The following is a 16,261-nucleotide window of genomic DNA, read 5'->3' as shown; positions in this document are numbered from 1 at the left end:
GTATTAAGTCCCTAATATGAACAAGGCACTGTGCTAGACACTGGGTATTCAAAGGAAAAAAATAGTCTAGTCCTCAAGGAACTTACATGGTGGGGGTGAAATCTAAGTAAATACTCTTTCTACTAGACTCCACTACTGCCTATTTAGGTTGATAGAATGTAAACTCTTTGAGAGTAGGTTTATTTCATTCTTTGGATTTATGTCCCCAGAACTTAGCACAGTCTCTGTCATACAGTAGGAGCTTAATTAAACCTTGTTCATTAGTTGGTTGATTTAAGGGATTCTAGAAGTGAACTACTAGATCTTGAAGAAATCAAATCTCTTGCCTCCTCACAAAGCACCTTGTTTCCTAAATCAGGCCATCCTAAGATTCTCTAGGACTAGCTCATCCCTGACCAAATTCAGAAACAAAATGTCCACCTGTTGACTGACTCAAAGTGTCATATCATAGAATGTTAGTACCAAAAGGGACATTAGAACAAAAAATATCAGAGCTGGAAAAGACCTCAGAATATAGTATGTAAAATGTCATTGCTGAACGAGGTGTCAGAATACAAAACAAAGAATGTCAGTGCTCAGAGGGGTCAGACCCAAATAGAAACAGATCCTTATGGGCCACTGATTAACTTAGAAAAACATAAATTAACATCATCTATGTTGCAATGTATCTTTATTTTGTTAAACATTTCCAAACTACATTTTAATCTGGTTCTTATAGCCAGTGGAATATGAGTTTGAAATCTTTGCTCTGAGACACTACAGAACATAAAAAATCAGGAAGGGCCAGGAGAAGGTAAAACTTCAGAACAGTATATCAGATTTAGGAGATTGAACATAAAACATAGAATATCAAAACTTAGATGAGTCTGTAGAACAGAGAATGTTGGTGTTCTAACAGGACTTAGCACATAGGATATCAGAATATAGACTGTCACAGTTAGAAAGGGCCTTAGAACATAACATTAAGAGAGATGGAAAGAACCTTGGAAGATAGAGCAGAGAATAGCTGTGTTCTAAGGCAATCTGGATGAAGGAAGACTTCTGAATTTTGCCTGTGTTCCAAAGGGTGTTGCTGGGGAGTAGAGGGGGGAGAATGGAAGGTTTCTTCAGTTGGGCGTAACATAAGCTCTTTGTCCATGTTAAGTGCATTGGGTATAAGAACTAAGCTACTGGGGCTATGCATTAAGAAAATTACTTGGAAAAGGCTTTAAAAGGTAGACCCAAAAAGAGAGAGGCTGAAGACAGGGAAGACAGATAGGAGACTATTATAATAGTCCAGACTAAAGATAAGGGGGTCCTGGGTGAGGGTGTTTACAGTGGGAATAGAAAAGAGAGGCAGATACAAGAGATTTATTGAAGTATACATCACAGAATTTTTCAACTAACTTGATGAAGAGGTAGGGAGAGGGGGATGAAGCAAAGACGACTCTAAGTTTTCAAGTCTAAGTGTAAACTGAGAATGCTGAACTGTCTGAGCCCGGACATCCAGTCTGCTTTTGTCTCCATGTTCTTTGTTCTAAGGTACCTGTCAGATCTCACATCATTTGTTATGAGATCTCTCCCAGTTCTGACTTTCTTTGTTCTAATATCCCTCCCAGTTCTGACCTCCTGTGTTCTAAGCTCTCTCCAAGCTCTGACACTCTAGTCGGTTCCCATTCTGTGTTCTAAGGTTCCTCGAAGCTTTCTATTCTCTGGGATAAATGTTACATAAACACCATTTATTGTTGTTCCATTGTTTCACTCTCCATGTCTGACTCTTTGTGACCCTATTTGGGGTTTTCTTGGCAAAGATACTGGAGTGGTTTGCTATTTCCTGCTCCAGCTTATTTTACAGAAAAGGAACTGAGGCAAACAGGGTTAAGTGACTTGCCCTGGGTCACACAGCCAATAAGTGTCTAAGACCAGATTCTACCTCAGGAATGATGAGTCTTCCTGACTTCAGGCCCAGCACTTTATCACCTGTGCCATCTAGCTGCCCTGCATAAGCACCAAGGTCACCTCTAAAAAAGGTCAGAAAGGGCAGCATCCCTGGAGCTCTTCTTTGAAAGAGCAATGAGGCTGAGGGTGATCCATAGTGTGAAGGTCATGGGCTCTGGGTACCATTTGCCCATCACTAAGTTTGCTTTGAAAACCCCAGTTTAAAAAATCAGACTCAGCTCCCTCCCCCCAATGGGGTAACAGGATTGTTTTTCACAAACCTGGGGTCCCAGAGGAGAGGTTTCTCCAGTAATAGCAAATTCAGGGAGCTCTCAATGATTGAAAGGGCAAAGCAGGGAAGGGCACTGAAGAAAAAACCATGAGAAAACAAATTTCACAGTTGATGCCAATATTTGCACAATATTATTTTTAAATCTAGAGGAAGAAATCTCTAAGAAATTTATTTGCATTCACAAATATTCCATCATTCCCAAAACCCATTCATTCTCATTGTCGGAAAAAAATGTCAGCCAAATTATGATCCATCATAGGAAATTGCCAGGAAAAGGTCCAGAATGATAGACATCCCTCCAGCTGAGGAGGAATCACCTGTGGTCAGTGAGGAAGACCCCAGGAGCAACACTGTAGGCCATTCCCTAGTAGAGAGGGAACACCGTGGAGACATCTCTGGAACAGCTCAGGCCTGGAACAGCACCTTCTGTCCCCATCCTGCCCTGGATCCCTAAGGAAGCCCCAGGCCTCAGTAGAACGAAAGTTGCTTCAGGAACTTGTCCCATTTACTTAGTTTTGTAATCCCAGAATCTACCATGGTGACATGTATATAGTAAATGCTTGATGACTTTTTTTATAGTCTGAAATGTTAATTCCTTGACATTGACCCAAGGCTCACAGAGTACTACAACAATCAGCCAAGTTACTTAACTGCACAGAATGGAGTGAAGGGGTAGTTCCATTAATTTTGTATGAATCCTAAGGGCACAAAGTGCCTTGCTAGCCTATACCCTGAGATCTTGAGGTCAGGAACTAACTAGGAACCCCTTTAGGACTGGGAAGCAAATTGAAATCCTGAGATGGGAAGGGGAAAAAATGCAAGGGATAGTCAGGTCTCCCACCTGAGCAGGAGATGGTCAAGGGAACTTGAACTATAGTTAACCCTGAAAATCCATGATGATTCTAAACTAGGTAGCTAGGTGATATAGCAGATAAAGCTCGGCCCCTGGAATCAGGAAGATCTGAATTCAAATCCAGCATCAGACAATTACTAGCTTGTGACCTTGGGCAAGTCACTTAATCTTTCTCTGCCTCAATTTCTTCATTTGTAAAATAGGGATGAGAACATAATCTATCTTACAGCATTGTTGTGAAGATCAAGTGAGATATTTATAAAGTACTTTGCAAATCTGAGTTTTATGTAAGTGCTGAGTATTATTATTCAAGACTCCAGTAGAGCTGGCAAGACATTGGGAAGATGGATGGAATTTCAATTTAGGGGCCAATTGTCCTACATCATAGAATTTAATGGTAAAGAAGAGACTTTAGAGATCATCTTATCCAACCCTCTTATCTTATCAGTAGTGAAACTGAGGCCTAGAGAATTAAACAGAAGCAACCCAGATCTCAGACCTAGATTTGATGTTAAGATACACAGCATTAATACAGTGGGATACATTTTCTTCCTCTTTTCTTCTCCAATTGAGATACAAATGGATAGGGATTGGGAGACTTTGAGTAGCAATTTACTGCTGTTTGGTTTAGTTTACAGCTAATTAATATGTGTTGTACATGACAATTTAGAGTAATTAACAATAAACTTAGTTTGTCATGCTCTTTGCCCAGTGATTTTAACACTCTATCACCTGGGCCTCCAATTTACAAGACTTATTCCCTGTGGTGCTAAATAAATAATTTTCAAAAAAATTTTTAAAGTATTTGTGCCTTTCTGTGTCGCTTCTGCCAAAAAAACTAGCTCCAAGCCATTTTTATGTGCATACATACCAATCTTCCAACTGAGCATAAGTTTCTGGGAAGCATGGGCCTTTCTGGCCCCATCCTGGGGTCTTAGCGCATCTCCCACAGAAATATGCCCCCTAGGTCTCCCAGAACTGAAGTTTCCAGCAGCTGTCATGAATGGACATTTGAAGATAGTTTCCAGGTCTACATGTCATAGGATTGACCAGATGGGCTGGCGTAGACTCAAGGAAGACCCAGAAGGGAGAAACACCAAGTTTAAGGGTCAGAGAAGAAAGAAGACAATGGAAGTGGAGAAGAAGATGAAGGAGATCATTGCCAGGGCCTTTTTGAGAGTTATGTTCGTTCCATCATGCCCAAGGTCTTATGATCATCAATATATTTGTTTTCCTGTTGCTGATAGACATGAGTGCTAATGTAGCACAGGCAGGACAGTAGTGTTTTGACCACTTCTGCTGATGTTATACCTAAGGATATGATGCAATAGAATATTGCTTGAGACGTCACCTTTTGTATAGGACTCTGTGACCATTGGACTCCAGAGAATGAGCATTTCCAGATATAAGACACAGTGCCAATATGGGTATAGAATGTTTTTAATGGTCATTTATGGCAAGTCCAACCACCACTACTCCTGTTCTTGGAAATTAAAAATAATTCTAATATAACCACTTAGGATGAAACCCATAATCCCAGTTATCTATTTGTTATATGATGTCTTCCATCACAGCGCTTTCTATTTTAGGTAAATTGTTTTCATTCTCAATAGGATATGTGGTTACCTGATCAATTCCAGCTGGTCTAGAGGTGAAGATTCATTGGGTGGGGGCTCAGCATTATGAGCCATTCTGAATCCAAACCCAAGGAGACTCCCAGGATAGCCGTTTGGGGCCATATATCATCATCATGACAGTTCACTTTTCAAAATATTGCAGTACTTTTCTCAAAAACCCCTGTAAGGTGGGTATTTTGCAAGGATTATTATTTCTATTCTACAGATAAAAAAAAACTGCAGCTTAGACTCTGAGTGACTGGTCCATGGCTGCCCACCTAGTAAATATAAGGGGCAGGATTCAAACAGAGCTCTTCCATTTCCAAGTTTGGCACGCTTTCCAGCACACCAGGTAATCTCTGATAGTACATCAGGTCTGCAGTACACAGGTTGGGCCATCAGTAAAGCCTAGCTGATGAAATTCTATCTCTACAGTTTGGATTTTTGGCCCTGAGTAATAAGGATAATGGGAGAAGAAGAGTATTGAAAAATATACTAGAAGCCAGTCTGGGTTAGGCTGGGCTATACAAAAGCCACAAAGATGATAGAAAGAGGAATGCGTGACAAACTGAGGCATGAAACTTTGAGTAAATAAGGATACTCTGCATCTGTACCTCATTAAGATCCTCAAACCAAAATCCTATGAAGTAGATAGTGCAGATTTCATTTACTCCATTTGACAGATGAGGAAACTGAGTCTCAAAGAGGGAAAGGAGCCTCCCCTGCTAGGACTACTAGTCCCATTCCAATTCCATCACTGTGGGATTCAATCCAAATCAGCATATATTTATTAAAGACATCTATGATGGGTCAGACACTGTACTAGGCACTAGGAATGCAAAGAAAGAAATGAGTCATATCAGATCCTCAAGGAGTGCCTTCCTCCCAACAATCCTACAGAATAAGCCAGGCAGGTGTGATGAGCCCCTGTTTACAAAGAAAGAATCTCCTGATCAAAGAGGTGAAGATATTCACTTAGAATTACAAGGGTAAGAGTGTCAGAGCTCACATTCAAGCCTAGGTCTGGACTCTAGACTGAGCATTCTTTCCACTAACCACATAGGCAATTCACGTACTCCACTGCTGAATTGACATGTGATGGATGGCATGGCACCCAAAGTCACAATGCGAGTTCTCTGAAGGCACTTTGGTCTTTTTATTTCCAGTGTCTAGTCCACGGTTTGACACATTCTGGGTGAATGATCAATATTTTGCTTTATGATAGATTGGCTGAACTAGCGAGAGGTAACTGGGCCTCTGCAAAGGATGCCAACATCCTGGGGAGGGTAGCACATATTCCAATGGGGGGAGTACAGCTCCGCCCCAAGAAAGCATGATGTCATGCTTCTTCTGGACAATGACTTCCATTTCTGCACCTCAAGATAAAGTCTTTCTGAGACTCAAAGAGCAAATGCCACCACTCCCAGGGGTCTAATGTCATGGCACCCTTCTTTAGAAGTCTTCCTTCTCCCCCCACCTAAGGGACAAGACTCTCTAAAAGATAAGTTACCACTTCTGGCAACTACATCCATGTTAAGGCTGTCCTGCCACTCCATGCCCAGCTCAACTGAATTTGCACTAGACACTTTCATCTACAGAACCATGGGTGCCACAAGCATGACTATGGCGTTTCTTTCAACCCAGCTTCCTCCTGAAGACCTTTGTACTCCTCAAGGCTTTTCTCACAGCCTCCTTCACCTCCTTGTTCCTCAGGCTGTAGATGAGGGGGTTCAGCATAGGGATGATCATTGTGTACATCACAGACACTATCCGATCCTCCTGGAGGGAATTCCCTTCTTTCTGCCGCATGTACATGAAGATGAGTGTGCCAAAGAAAAGGGAAACTACCATGATATGGGAAGCACAGGTGGAGAAAGTCTTGGCTCTGCCCCCAGCTGAGGGGATGCGCACAATGGCCCCAATGATAAATAAGTAGGACACCAGGATCACCACCATACAGGCAGGAAGCACAAAAATGGCAAATACAATGATCACCATCTCATGGGTGTAGCTGTCCCCACAGGCAAGCTTCAGTAGGGGTGGGAGGTCACAAAAGATAAAATCAATCTGATTGTCACCACAGAAGGCGAGTGTGAAGGCAGCTGTAGTGCGTATTATGGCGGCAGACAAGCCAGCAGCATATGCTGCAGCTACTAGAGTCACACAGGTCCTCTTGGTCATGATAGTCACATATAGAAGAGGCTGGCACACAGCCACGTAGCGGTCATAAGCCATGGCAGCCAGGAGGTAACAGTCAGTGGCACCCAAGAAGGTGAAGAAGAAGAATTGAGCAGCACAGCGTTCATAGGAGACAAGCAGCCCCTGCTCAAGCAATATGGCCAACACCTGAGGGGTGGTGACTGAGGAATAGCAGATGTCCACAGAAGCAAGGTGGCTCAGAAAGAAGTACATGGGGGTGCTGAGACGGGAGTCTGTGCATATCAGAATGACCATGCCTGAATTCCCCAACAAGGTGATGACGTAGAGACCAAGGAAAAACAGGAAAAGAGGAAGCCCCAACTCTGGATGTTCAGTGAATGTGATAAAGAAAAACTCGGTCAAGATGGTGTGATTCTTCCCAGCCATTTACTCACTGAAACCTGAAAGAACTAAGAGGAGAGACAAGTTAGAGACCTTGGAATGAAACCTAGTCTCATTTATGAGAAACATGAGCCCCAGAAGTAAAATTCTCTCAGTCACCAAGCTTATATCTATAGCCCCAGCTCAACCACTGACTAGCTAAGCGACTCAAATGAGTCACTTAAATCTCTGAAACTCAGTTTTTTCATCTTCTTCATGGAGATTATACCATCCATGTCATAGGTGTGCCAATCAAGTGAAGTCAAGATGGTGGAAGTTCTTTGGAATTCTAGGGATAATTTTTCATTCTTAAACCAACATGTAAAATTTGAAAAAGAGCTTTCCATGAGAGTACATGAATGACTGATGTTCACCAACCATCACCAAAAGCAAGGCTACATTTGTGTTGACCCTTCTGTTGTTGACCTAACAACACACTGTCTCTAACTCTATGAAGTTTACAAAGCACTTTGCTTAAACCTGATTACACACACACACACACACACACACACACACACACACACACACCTCCCTTATGCCTTGAATGCTCAACCTCCACATTTCTGCTTCCCGGCTTCCCCAGCTTCCTTCAAACAACAACTAATGTCCTTCCTTCTACAAGAAGCTTTTCCTTATCCCCTCCCTTTTTTAGGCAGACAATAGCGGTTCGGTGAATTGCCCAGGGTCATGCAGCTAGTAAGTGTCTGAGGCCAGATTTTAACTCAGATCCTCCTGACTCCAGGGCTGATGCTCTGTCCACTGTGCCACCTAGCTGCCCCACCCTTATCACCTTTAATAGTAATGTTTTCCTCCTGTAGATTTTCTTCAATTTATCCTGCCTTTTTCTTCCTTGAATATAATTGTTTGCATGTTATCTATCAGATTCGACTGTGAGCTCTTTAAGAGAAAAGACTGTCTTTTACCTTTCTTTAGTGTTGCATAGTAGGTAACACATTATAGGTTCTTAATAAACAGTTACTGACTGATTAGCTGATGAGGGAACTAAGTAAGGCTTGCCCAGTACAGAGCCAAATCTCAGATCTCTGTCTTTAGACTCAAAAGCCAGTGTTTTCTTTCACCTAAAGCAGGGGTTCATAATCTGGCATCCAGTCATTTGTTTTCATCTTTTCCTAACTATATTTCAATATAATTTGCTTCTTTTGTCATCCTTTTATTCTTAAATTTTATATTTTATTTTTAAAAATAATATTCTAAGAAAGGTTCTACAGGCTTCAAGAGACAATCAAAGGGGTTCATGACTGAAAAAAAGGTTAAGAACCCCTGGAAGACAAGGCTCCTTCTCTAAGTGATAGGATTCAGATGGAACAGAACCTTAGAGACTGCCCTTGGGCAAATTTTTCCACCACCCTTTGATTCTGTTTCCTTGGAGCTGCAAAATGAGGAGGTTGGATGCAATGATCTCTAAGGTCCCTTTCAGCTCTAAATCCTAAGACCCAAAAATCACAAAATCCAAACCTTGATTTTACTGATGAAACTAAGACTCAGAGGGGACAAGTGACTTGCCCAAATCACACAGGTAATAAACCCTAGAATTGGGGTTCACACCCAGGTCTTCTTTCTTCATATCCAATTCCCTCCACCGGCTTAATGTAAATTAACATATCAAACACAAAAATGATGAGAAGACCATTACCAGAAGATCCACTATCACCACAGCTACTATGTATTAGTTAGGTAACATTAGGCAAGTCACAATCACAAGATGACAGCGGCATCCCTAGCAATTTTTGTACCTGGGGCCACACAAACTAGACCTTAAACAACTTCAGATCATTTTTTGAGCTGGGACACAAGTCCCAAATGGTGGAGATTTGGAGACATCATTTGTCATTTATCTAGGAAGGCCACCACAGAGCCAAGGGGAAACTTACGCATGATATAAACAGGAGGTGGGAGATGAAGGATCCATCTTGTAACTTATTACATGAGCTAATTATTCTCAATAATCAGATGCTAAGCCCTGTTCATGAGATGAAAGGATCATCAGATCATAGATTTAGAGCTGAAATAGACCACAAAGGTCATCTAGTCCAACCCTCCACTTTATAGATGAAGAAGGTGAGACCTAGGGAGGCTAAATGATTTTTCCAAAGTCATATAGGAAGTGAAACACCAGACATGGAATCTGAACCTGGGTCTCTGGGCTTCAGAGTTAATGTTCTTTTCACCAGACCATTATAGTTTCTAACTGCTAAAGGAGTGAGAGTACATTCAGGACCCTCTAAATTCAGTTCTTTGCATCAAAACCCCAGTCACTGTTCTGTAGGTAAGCTTTGGTAAGTTGATTTTTCAAGATTCCTCTGACCCATGATTCTATGAGAGCAAGATCTTTTAGCTTCCTCCATCTATGAAATACTCTCCTGGGTAAGAAGAAATAACAGCATGCACTAGAAATAGCAAAGAGGGATACAGTATCATAGCTTGAGATCTGGAAGGGGCCTTAGAGACTGTCTAGGACATCCTCATTTGTCATCCTTTTGAAAAAACTTCAACTTCATCTTTACAATGTCAGAGAGGACAGGGACCTAAGAACACAGACTATAAGAACTGGATGTGATCTTAGAACAAAGCCTAGAATATCAGAGCTGGAAGTGCCTTTAGCACATAGAGTGCTACAGTGTGGAGAAACCTTAGAATCTCGAATTTCAGAGCCCTTAAAACATGAAATATCAGAAATAGAAAAGATCTGAGACATTTGACAGATGAGGGAACTGAGACTCAGGGAGGTGGAGGGACTTACTCAAGATCAAACAAGTAATAAGAAGGGCCAGGGTTTGAACCCAGGGTCTCTGATTACAAATTCTAAACTTTCTACTGCACCACACTGCCCCTCCTAGTTTGGTTCAATCCAAGCCCAGCCACCAGAATTGCTACAGATACCAAACCTGAATCAAGAACCAGGCTCATTGTGTTCCTGCCTCAAATACCAGACATTGGAGACAACCAAAACAACGCTATTTCTAGTTGCTGTCAGATAGTCAGGGGAACAACAAGCAGCTGATGTGAGTCTCTGGGGAGGATCCATTATTCTCTATATGGAATCACATAAGGGTACCTGGTGGAGATTCTATTGGAACACTAAAGTGGGTTGTTTTTTTTTCTTTTTTCCATTCTGTATCTTAATCCTCTAAATCCCACCTCCTCAAGGCCTATTAGATGTCCCACTCCTCCACACACACACACACACACACACACACACACACACACACACGCACCCACTAAGAAGGGATTTTAAATATCTTACCTGGTCCCATGACTAATCCACTCCAGCCATGCTCTAGTTTCCCCAATTGGAACGATGTCAGGAATTCTATTTGTTGCCACCATCATCTACTGAGATCAGATTGTAGGAAAGAGATGCCATGTAAATAAAATACTTGGCTTCACTACAAATCTCCCAAAGAGGATCTAAGTGACACCTTTTGGGGAACATAGAGAGAAACAGGATAAGACACACTGTGGCTTCAAAATGTGCCTTCTCGGGTACTTTACCCAATCTCTTCCTTTATTCTTGGGTAAAGGAGAGATCTTAAGGGACAATACAAAGAGGGAACTGGATCACCCAAAGGAGAAGTTGGCCTGGTGGCCTAGCTTGAGTGCTGGCATTAACTGTGCTGGATCAGTCCAAGATGGAGAAATAAAATCTTTTATTTTTAGCATCCGGTTCATTAACATTTTACAGCACCACAAACCCCCAGAGTAACACAGTGATCAGCAGAAGAGGGGAGAGTACCAATAATTGCTTTGCTTTCATGAATCAGCAATCAGGAATAGAATAACCTTCATCGAATGGGTCTGGCCATTCTTCATTTGGGTCAGGCCTCGAGAGAGCTTCTAGTGCATAAGACTATGCAGCTCCCTCCCCAGGTACAAAGGAAGAAGGCAAGGCAGAAAGGACAGGGTGATAAACCTTCACACTTGAGGACACTTTCAACTCTCTGTGAATACTTTGTCTCTCATTGTGTCCTCAAAGCAACTCTTTAAGCGTAAATAGGAAAGGGGTTGCCCTGTTTGTTCTGACAGATGAGGAAAGAAAGGCACAGAGACAAGCTCTGGGATACTAAGCTATTTAGGAGCAGAGATTCTATTAAGGATCTTCCTGATGACAGACTCAAAATCACAGGACCTTCAATCTGAAAGACAACTTCATCTTTACAATGTCAGAGAGGACAGGTACCTAAGAACACAGACTACAAGAACTGGATGCCATCTTAGAGCAAAGCCTAGAATAGCAGAGCTGGAAGTGCCCTTAGCACATAGAGTGCTACAGTGTGGAGAAACCTTAGGACCTCGAATTTCAGAGCCCTTGAAACATGAAATATCAGAAATAGAAAAGATCTGAGAACACAGAATGTAAAAACATTGTTGTTGTTGTTTCTCTTCAGTCATTTCAGTAGCGTCTGCCCCTTCATGACCCCATTGGGTTTTCTTGGCAAAGATACTGAAGTGGTTTGCCATTTCCTTCCTTATTTCTGTGCTGAATGTTGTTGTTCTTCTTCTTGTTCAGTCATTTCAGTCATGTCCAGCTCTTCATAACCCTATTTGTCATATCCTTCTCTAGATCATTTGACAGATGAGGAAACTGAGGCAAACAGTGTTGGTGACTTGTCCAGGGTCACACAGTTAGTAAGTGTATGAGAACAGATTTGAACTCACAGTTCTTCCAGATGGTTAGTATTTTTTCTAACTCTATAAAATATTTAAATGGAAAATAGAAAATTCTGGAGGGAATGTGGGAAAATTGGAACACTGATGGTAGAGTTGTGAGCTAGCCCAACCATTCTAGAGGACAATTTAGAACTACGACCAAAGGGCTATAAAAGTGTGCATGTCCTTTGACCCAGAGATACTATTATTAAGTCTGTAACCCAAGGAGATCAAAGAAAAGGGAAAAGGACCTATACGTACAAAAATATTTATAGCAGCTCTTTATCCAGTAGGAAAGAATTGGAAATTGCAGGGATGCCCAACAATTGGGGAATGGCTGAACATGTTGTTGTATATGATTGGGATAGAATACTATTGTGCTATAAGAAATGATGAACAGGATGGCTTCAGAAAAACCTGGGAAGACAGATATGAATTCACACAAAGTGAGCAGAACCAGGAGAACACTGTACACAGGAACAACAAAATTGTCCTAGGACAAACTGTGAATGAGTTGGCTCCTCTGATCAAGACAATAATCCCAGAGGGTCCATGATGAAAAAGGCTGTCTGTCCAACTCCCGAGGGAGAACTGATGAACCCTGAGTGCAGACTGAAGCATACTTTTTTACTTTATTTTTATTGTTTTCTTTTGTTTGTGTTTTCCTTTGCAATGGGGCTAATGTGGAAATATGTTGGGCATGACTTCACATCTCTAATCAATATCAAATTGCTTGCCTTCTCAAGGAGAGGGGAGGTGGGTGCAGACGGAAGGAGAGAATTTAGAACTTGAAATTTTTTAATGATTGTTAAAAAAAAATTTACATGTAATTTGGAAATGTTTAATAAAATAAAAAAAATTCTGAGGTAGAAGGGACCTTTGGGATAATGTAATCCAAACTCTTCATGTTTACAGATAAGAAAACTGGCTTAGAAATGTGAAGTCACTTGTCCAAGTTTACACAGGTACTAAGTAGCAAAGCCCCTAGTATTAGTATAGTACCAGTACTATAGTATTATTGGTACTATATTAGTACCAACATAGTACTCTGAATCCAGGTATTCTGAATTGAAATCCAGTGCTCTTTCCACTGTACCAGGACTTTCCACGTACAAAGATGAAACCACAGGGTGAGAGAAGGAGGAAAAGAGAGGGAGCAGAGGAGAAGAATGTAGGCCAACTGGAAAGTTGAGGAAGTATCAGAAAGGAGAGCAGCCCTCAGGATCCTGTTGTTGAGATCCCAGGGTAAATAGCCAACACTGGTCAAAAGAACTCCAGCTTCTTTTAGGAGACCTGTCCTTGCAAATGAAGACAGCCTCTTCTGACTTGATGGAATCCTAAAGCTGTCCCCAGCTCCAGTATTCTAACTTCCTTATAGGCCACACTGGGCAGCTCGCCCACTGCCCCCAGATCCAATCCACATGTTTGAACAGATGTGTTCTTGTACTCAACCACAATCCCATCATCCATTTAGCCCAAGACAGGACCACAATACCTAACTATCCATCTTGACCAGACAAGACCACAATAGCTAGCCAATCAGAAAGCAGCATGACCAGGATGTTTGACCACTGGCCCATAGAAGGGACCTCCTCCCCTATCACCTCATCCTTTAACAAACCCCTCCTGCCTTTCTAATATCAATCATATTCCTATATTCTATGTAAATTTTGATTGTGTAATCAGCGTCATATACTCTATAAAATTGTCTATCTTACCTTACTGAAATTGCAAGCTCCTTTAAGGAAGTTAGCTAGTCACTACAGCATGAAACCTAAAATCCACACTCAATCTCTCTAACTGGCTTGGAGTCAGCCTGAGTCTTTGAAATTCTTTGAGACATCTGGCCACATCTCAACGTGACCCTTATCAGTTTTTGGCATCCCTGGGTGGGCACATGTCTCTGAAAGACCCCAGCCCCTCCAAACCAAAGGGAAGCCAATCTTTTTTTCCTTCTCCTAGCTGGGAAGTCCTTCAAGCACCTGGGAAGGCTTGACTGGATCATATGGGCCCTAGTGCCTGAGGTCCTTGTAGCTGGCAAATTCCCTCTAGACAGAGGACATGGGGAGTTCTTTCTGAAGTCATTTTTCTCCACCTCAAAGTGGGACACTGATGGAAAGGTGGCTATAGGAGGAAATGCTTTAGGCTTACAACACCAATCTCCATTAATCATTATGGTACTAACTTTTCTGCCCCCACAAGACTTCCCACTGGGCTGTCTCTTGCATAATTGGAGCAAATTTGGCTTACAAAATTTGAAAAGAAAACATCTCATATTTTTCTGTAATAAAGCCTGGCCTCAATATGATCTAGAGGACCAAGAGAAATGGCCGGAGGACTGATCACTCAATTACAACTCCATTTTTCAACTTGACCTTTATTGCTGAAGGGAGGGGAAATGGACAGAGATTCTGTACATCCAGGCTTTCATGGGTTTCTCACAAGGCCTGACTCTAAGACAACAGTATAGGATGTTCCTGGCTAAATTAACTCCAGGCAGCTTTAAAAGGAAGGACCCATTTGACATCCTTGATGATCCTCTCCTCTCAAACCCCCAAGTCCCTGCTCCCACACCACTGGAACCTGGAGCACCTGTTTCAACTCCACCAGAGCCCAGCAACCCTTATCAGGAAGCTCAGAGGTTCCTCAGAGACCCTCCCCCTTATTTGCAAAATCCCCCTCCCCAATGCCCACCAGACCTTTAATTCAGGTGCCAGACTACACAATGCTCCCTGGTCCTTAGTCCCTCCCACATGAGGAGCAGAAGCCCTCTTCCTGCCTCCTTCCCAAATCCCTAACAACCACTCCCACAACCAGGCTCCTCCTTTTGAGAGAAGTAGCAGCACTATCACAAGGGGCAATTAGAGTTTGTGCCCCCTTCTCAATATCTGACTTTGCCCAGGTTAAGAAAAAGCTTGGCCATAATTCTGAGGACCCTACTAAACTCACCGAGAGCTTCAGACAGGTAGCGTTGCAATTTCACTTCACTTGGGGAAATGTTAATATCATTATCTGCAGCTGTTGCACAACTGAGGCGAAAAAGAGAATCTGGGATTTAGCTCAAAGGTTTAGGGATGAATTGGCTGTCTTCCCTCTCAAGGTATCCCCCAGGAGCCTCTGAGGTTCCAGTGGCAGACCCTGGATGCTTTATATCCTAATTAATAATGACCATCCCAAGTACAATAGGCCTAGTTGCTAACCATTGACCCCAGCTCAACCTTGCTCCCAGGGTGTTCAGCTGGGGTGAGCTTTTAGTGGCTTAGAGGTATGAAGGACTTTTATTTTGACATCTGTTTCAAAGGGTATTGCCCAGAGAGATATTTAGTTCCTAATTTAAAGGACTATTCTCTCAGACAAGACTCTGGAGAGATCTTCTTGAGCCCTGTTTGGGAAAAGATGAATAGGCCATAGCCGTGGTTCCTACCCCACAAGACAAATAGGACATTGAAACAAAGGAAAGGAGTCTACATTTATACAGCACCTACTGTGTGCCAGGCACTGTACTAAGCACTTTTTATAAATATTATCTCATACGATCCTCACAACAACCCTGGGAGGTAGGTGCTATTATTTATCTTCATTTTACAGTTGAGAAAACTGAGGCAGACAGAGGTTAAGTGATTGGCCCAGGGTCACACTTACTAATACCTCAGGCTGGATTTGGACTCAGGTTTTTCTAACTCCAGGCCCAGGAGTTCACTCTATCTACAGCACCTAGCTACCTCTGCTAGACTTTAAGCTACTAAATGTCAAGGTTCACAGTATGTAGTCCTCTTAAAGTGTGACAGAAATATAAATTCCAGTCATCGGTGATCGGGTCCTGTGCAAAGATGTGGAGGTAGGAAAGGAAATGAATGAAGAATAATAAGTAGTCCAGTCAGTATAAATGTAGAGTGAATAAAAGATGCCAGGCCTGAAGTCAGGCTCATTTTCCTGAGTTCAAATCTGGTCTCAGACACTTACTAGCTATGTAACCTTGGACAAGTCACTTAACCCTGTTTCCCTCAGTTTCCTCATCTGTAAAATGAGCTGGAGAAGGAAATGACAAATGGGGTCATGAAGACTTGAACATGATTGAAACAACTGAACAACATCAACGATATTCAGCAAAGAAATAAGGAAGGATATGGCAAACCACTTCAGTATCTTTGCCAAGAAAACCCAATGGGATCATGAAGTCGGCCACTTCTGAAATGACTAAACGACAGCAACAATACTCAACAAAGAAATAAAACTGACGAGGCAACCGAAGGCCCAAAGCCCAGACCAAGTCCACACTTGTGCTTTAGCTGACACGTGCCTGTAGTTCCCCATTTCTCCTTACGTCCTTAAGTC

General features: G+C 42.1%; 1 protein-coding gene across 2 annotated transcripts; it reads right to left on the bottom strand.

Annotated features, from left to right (window-relative positions):
- Positions 1-6,267: 6,267 nt before the first annotated feature.
- LOC114041732 (olfactory receptor 9Q1-like) lies at positions 6,268-12,347 on the bottom strand. Of its 2 annotated transcripts, none has more exons than XM_027860333.1 (2): positions 12,325-12,347; positions 6,268-7,271 (listed from the first exon to the last, which is right to left on the bottom strand). In XM_027860333.1, the coding sequence occupies exon 2, from the start codon at positions 7,262-7,264 to the stop codon at positions 6,314-6,316; it is 951 nt and encodes a 316-aa protein (XP_027716134.1). In that variant the 5' UTR covers positions 7,265-7,271; positions 12,325-12,347; the 3' UTR covers positions 6,268-6,313. The 2 variants fall into 2 exon arrangements, with proteins under 2 accessions (XP_027716134.1, XP_027716133.1); XM_027860332.1 differs by lacking the exon at positions 12,325-12,347 and adding an exon at positions 10,524-10,595 and having other exon boundaries at positions 6,268-7,287.
- Positions 12,348-16,261: the final 3,914 nt, after the last annotated feature.

This window comes from Vombatus ursinus, unplaced genomic scaffold (assembly GCF_900497805.2).
Source record: "Vombatus ursinus unplaced genomic scaffold, bare-nosed wombat genome assembly UNPS02014177.1, whole genome shotgun sequence".
Taxonomy (NCBI): Eukaryota; Metazoa; Chordata; class Mammalia; order Diprotodontia; family Vombatidae; genus Vombatus; species Vombatus ursinus.
The sequence above is the reverse complement of the archived record's forward strand: the minus strand, read 5'-3'. Positions and strand labels throughout refer to the sequence as shown.

What these genes read in the sequence shown, in the direction of transcription:
- LOC114041732 (XM_027860333.1), bottom strand. Translation starts at nt 7,264, where the DNA reads ATGGCTGGGAAGAATCACACCATCTTGACCGAGTTTTTCTTTATCACA.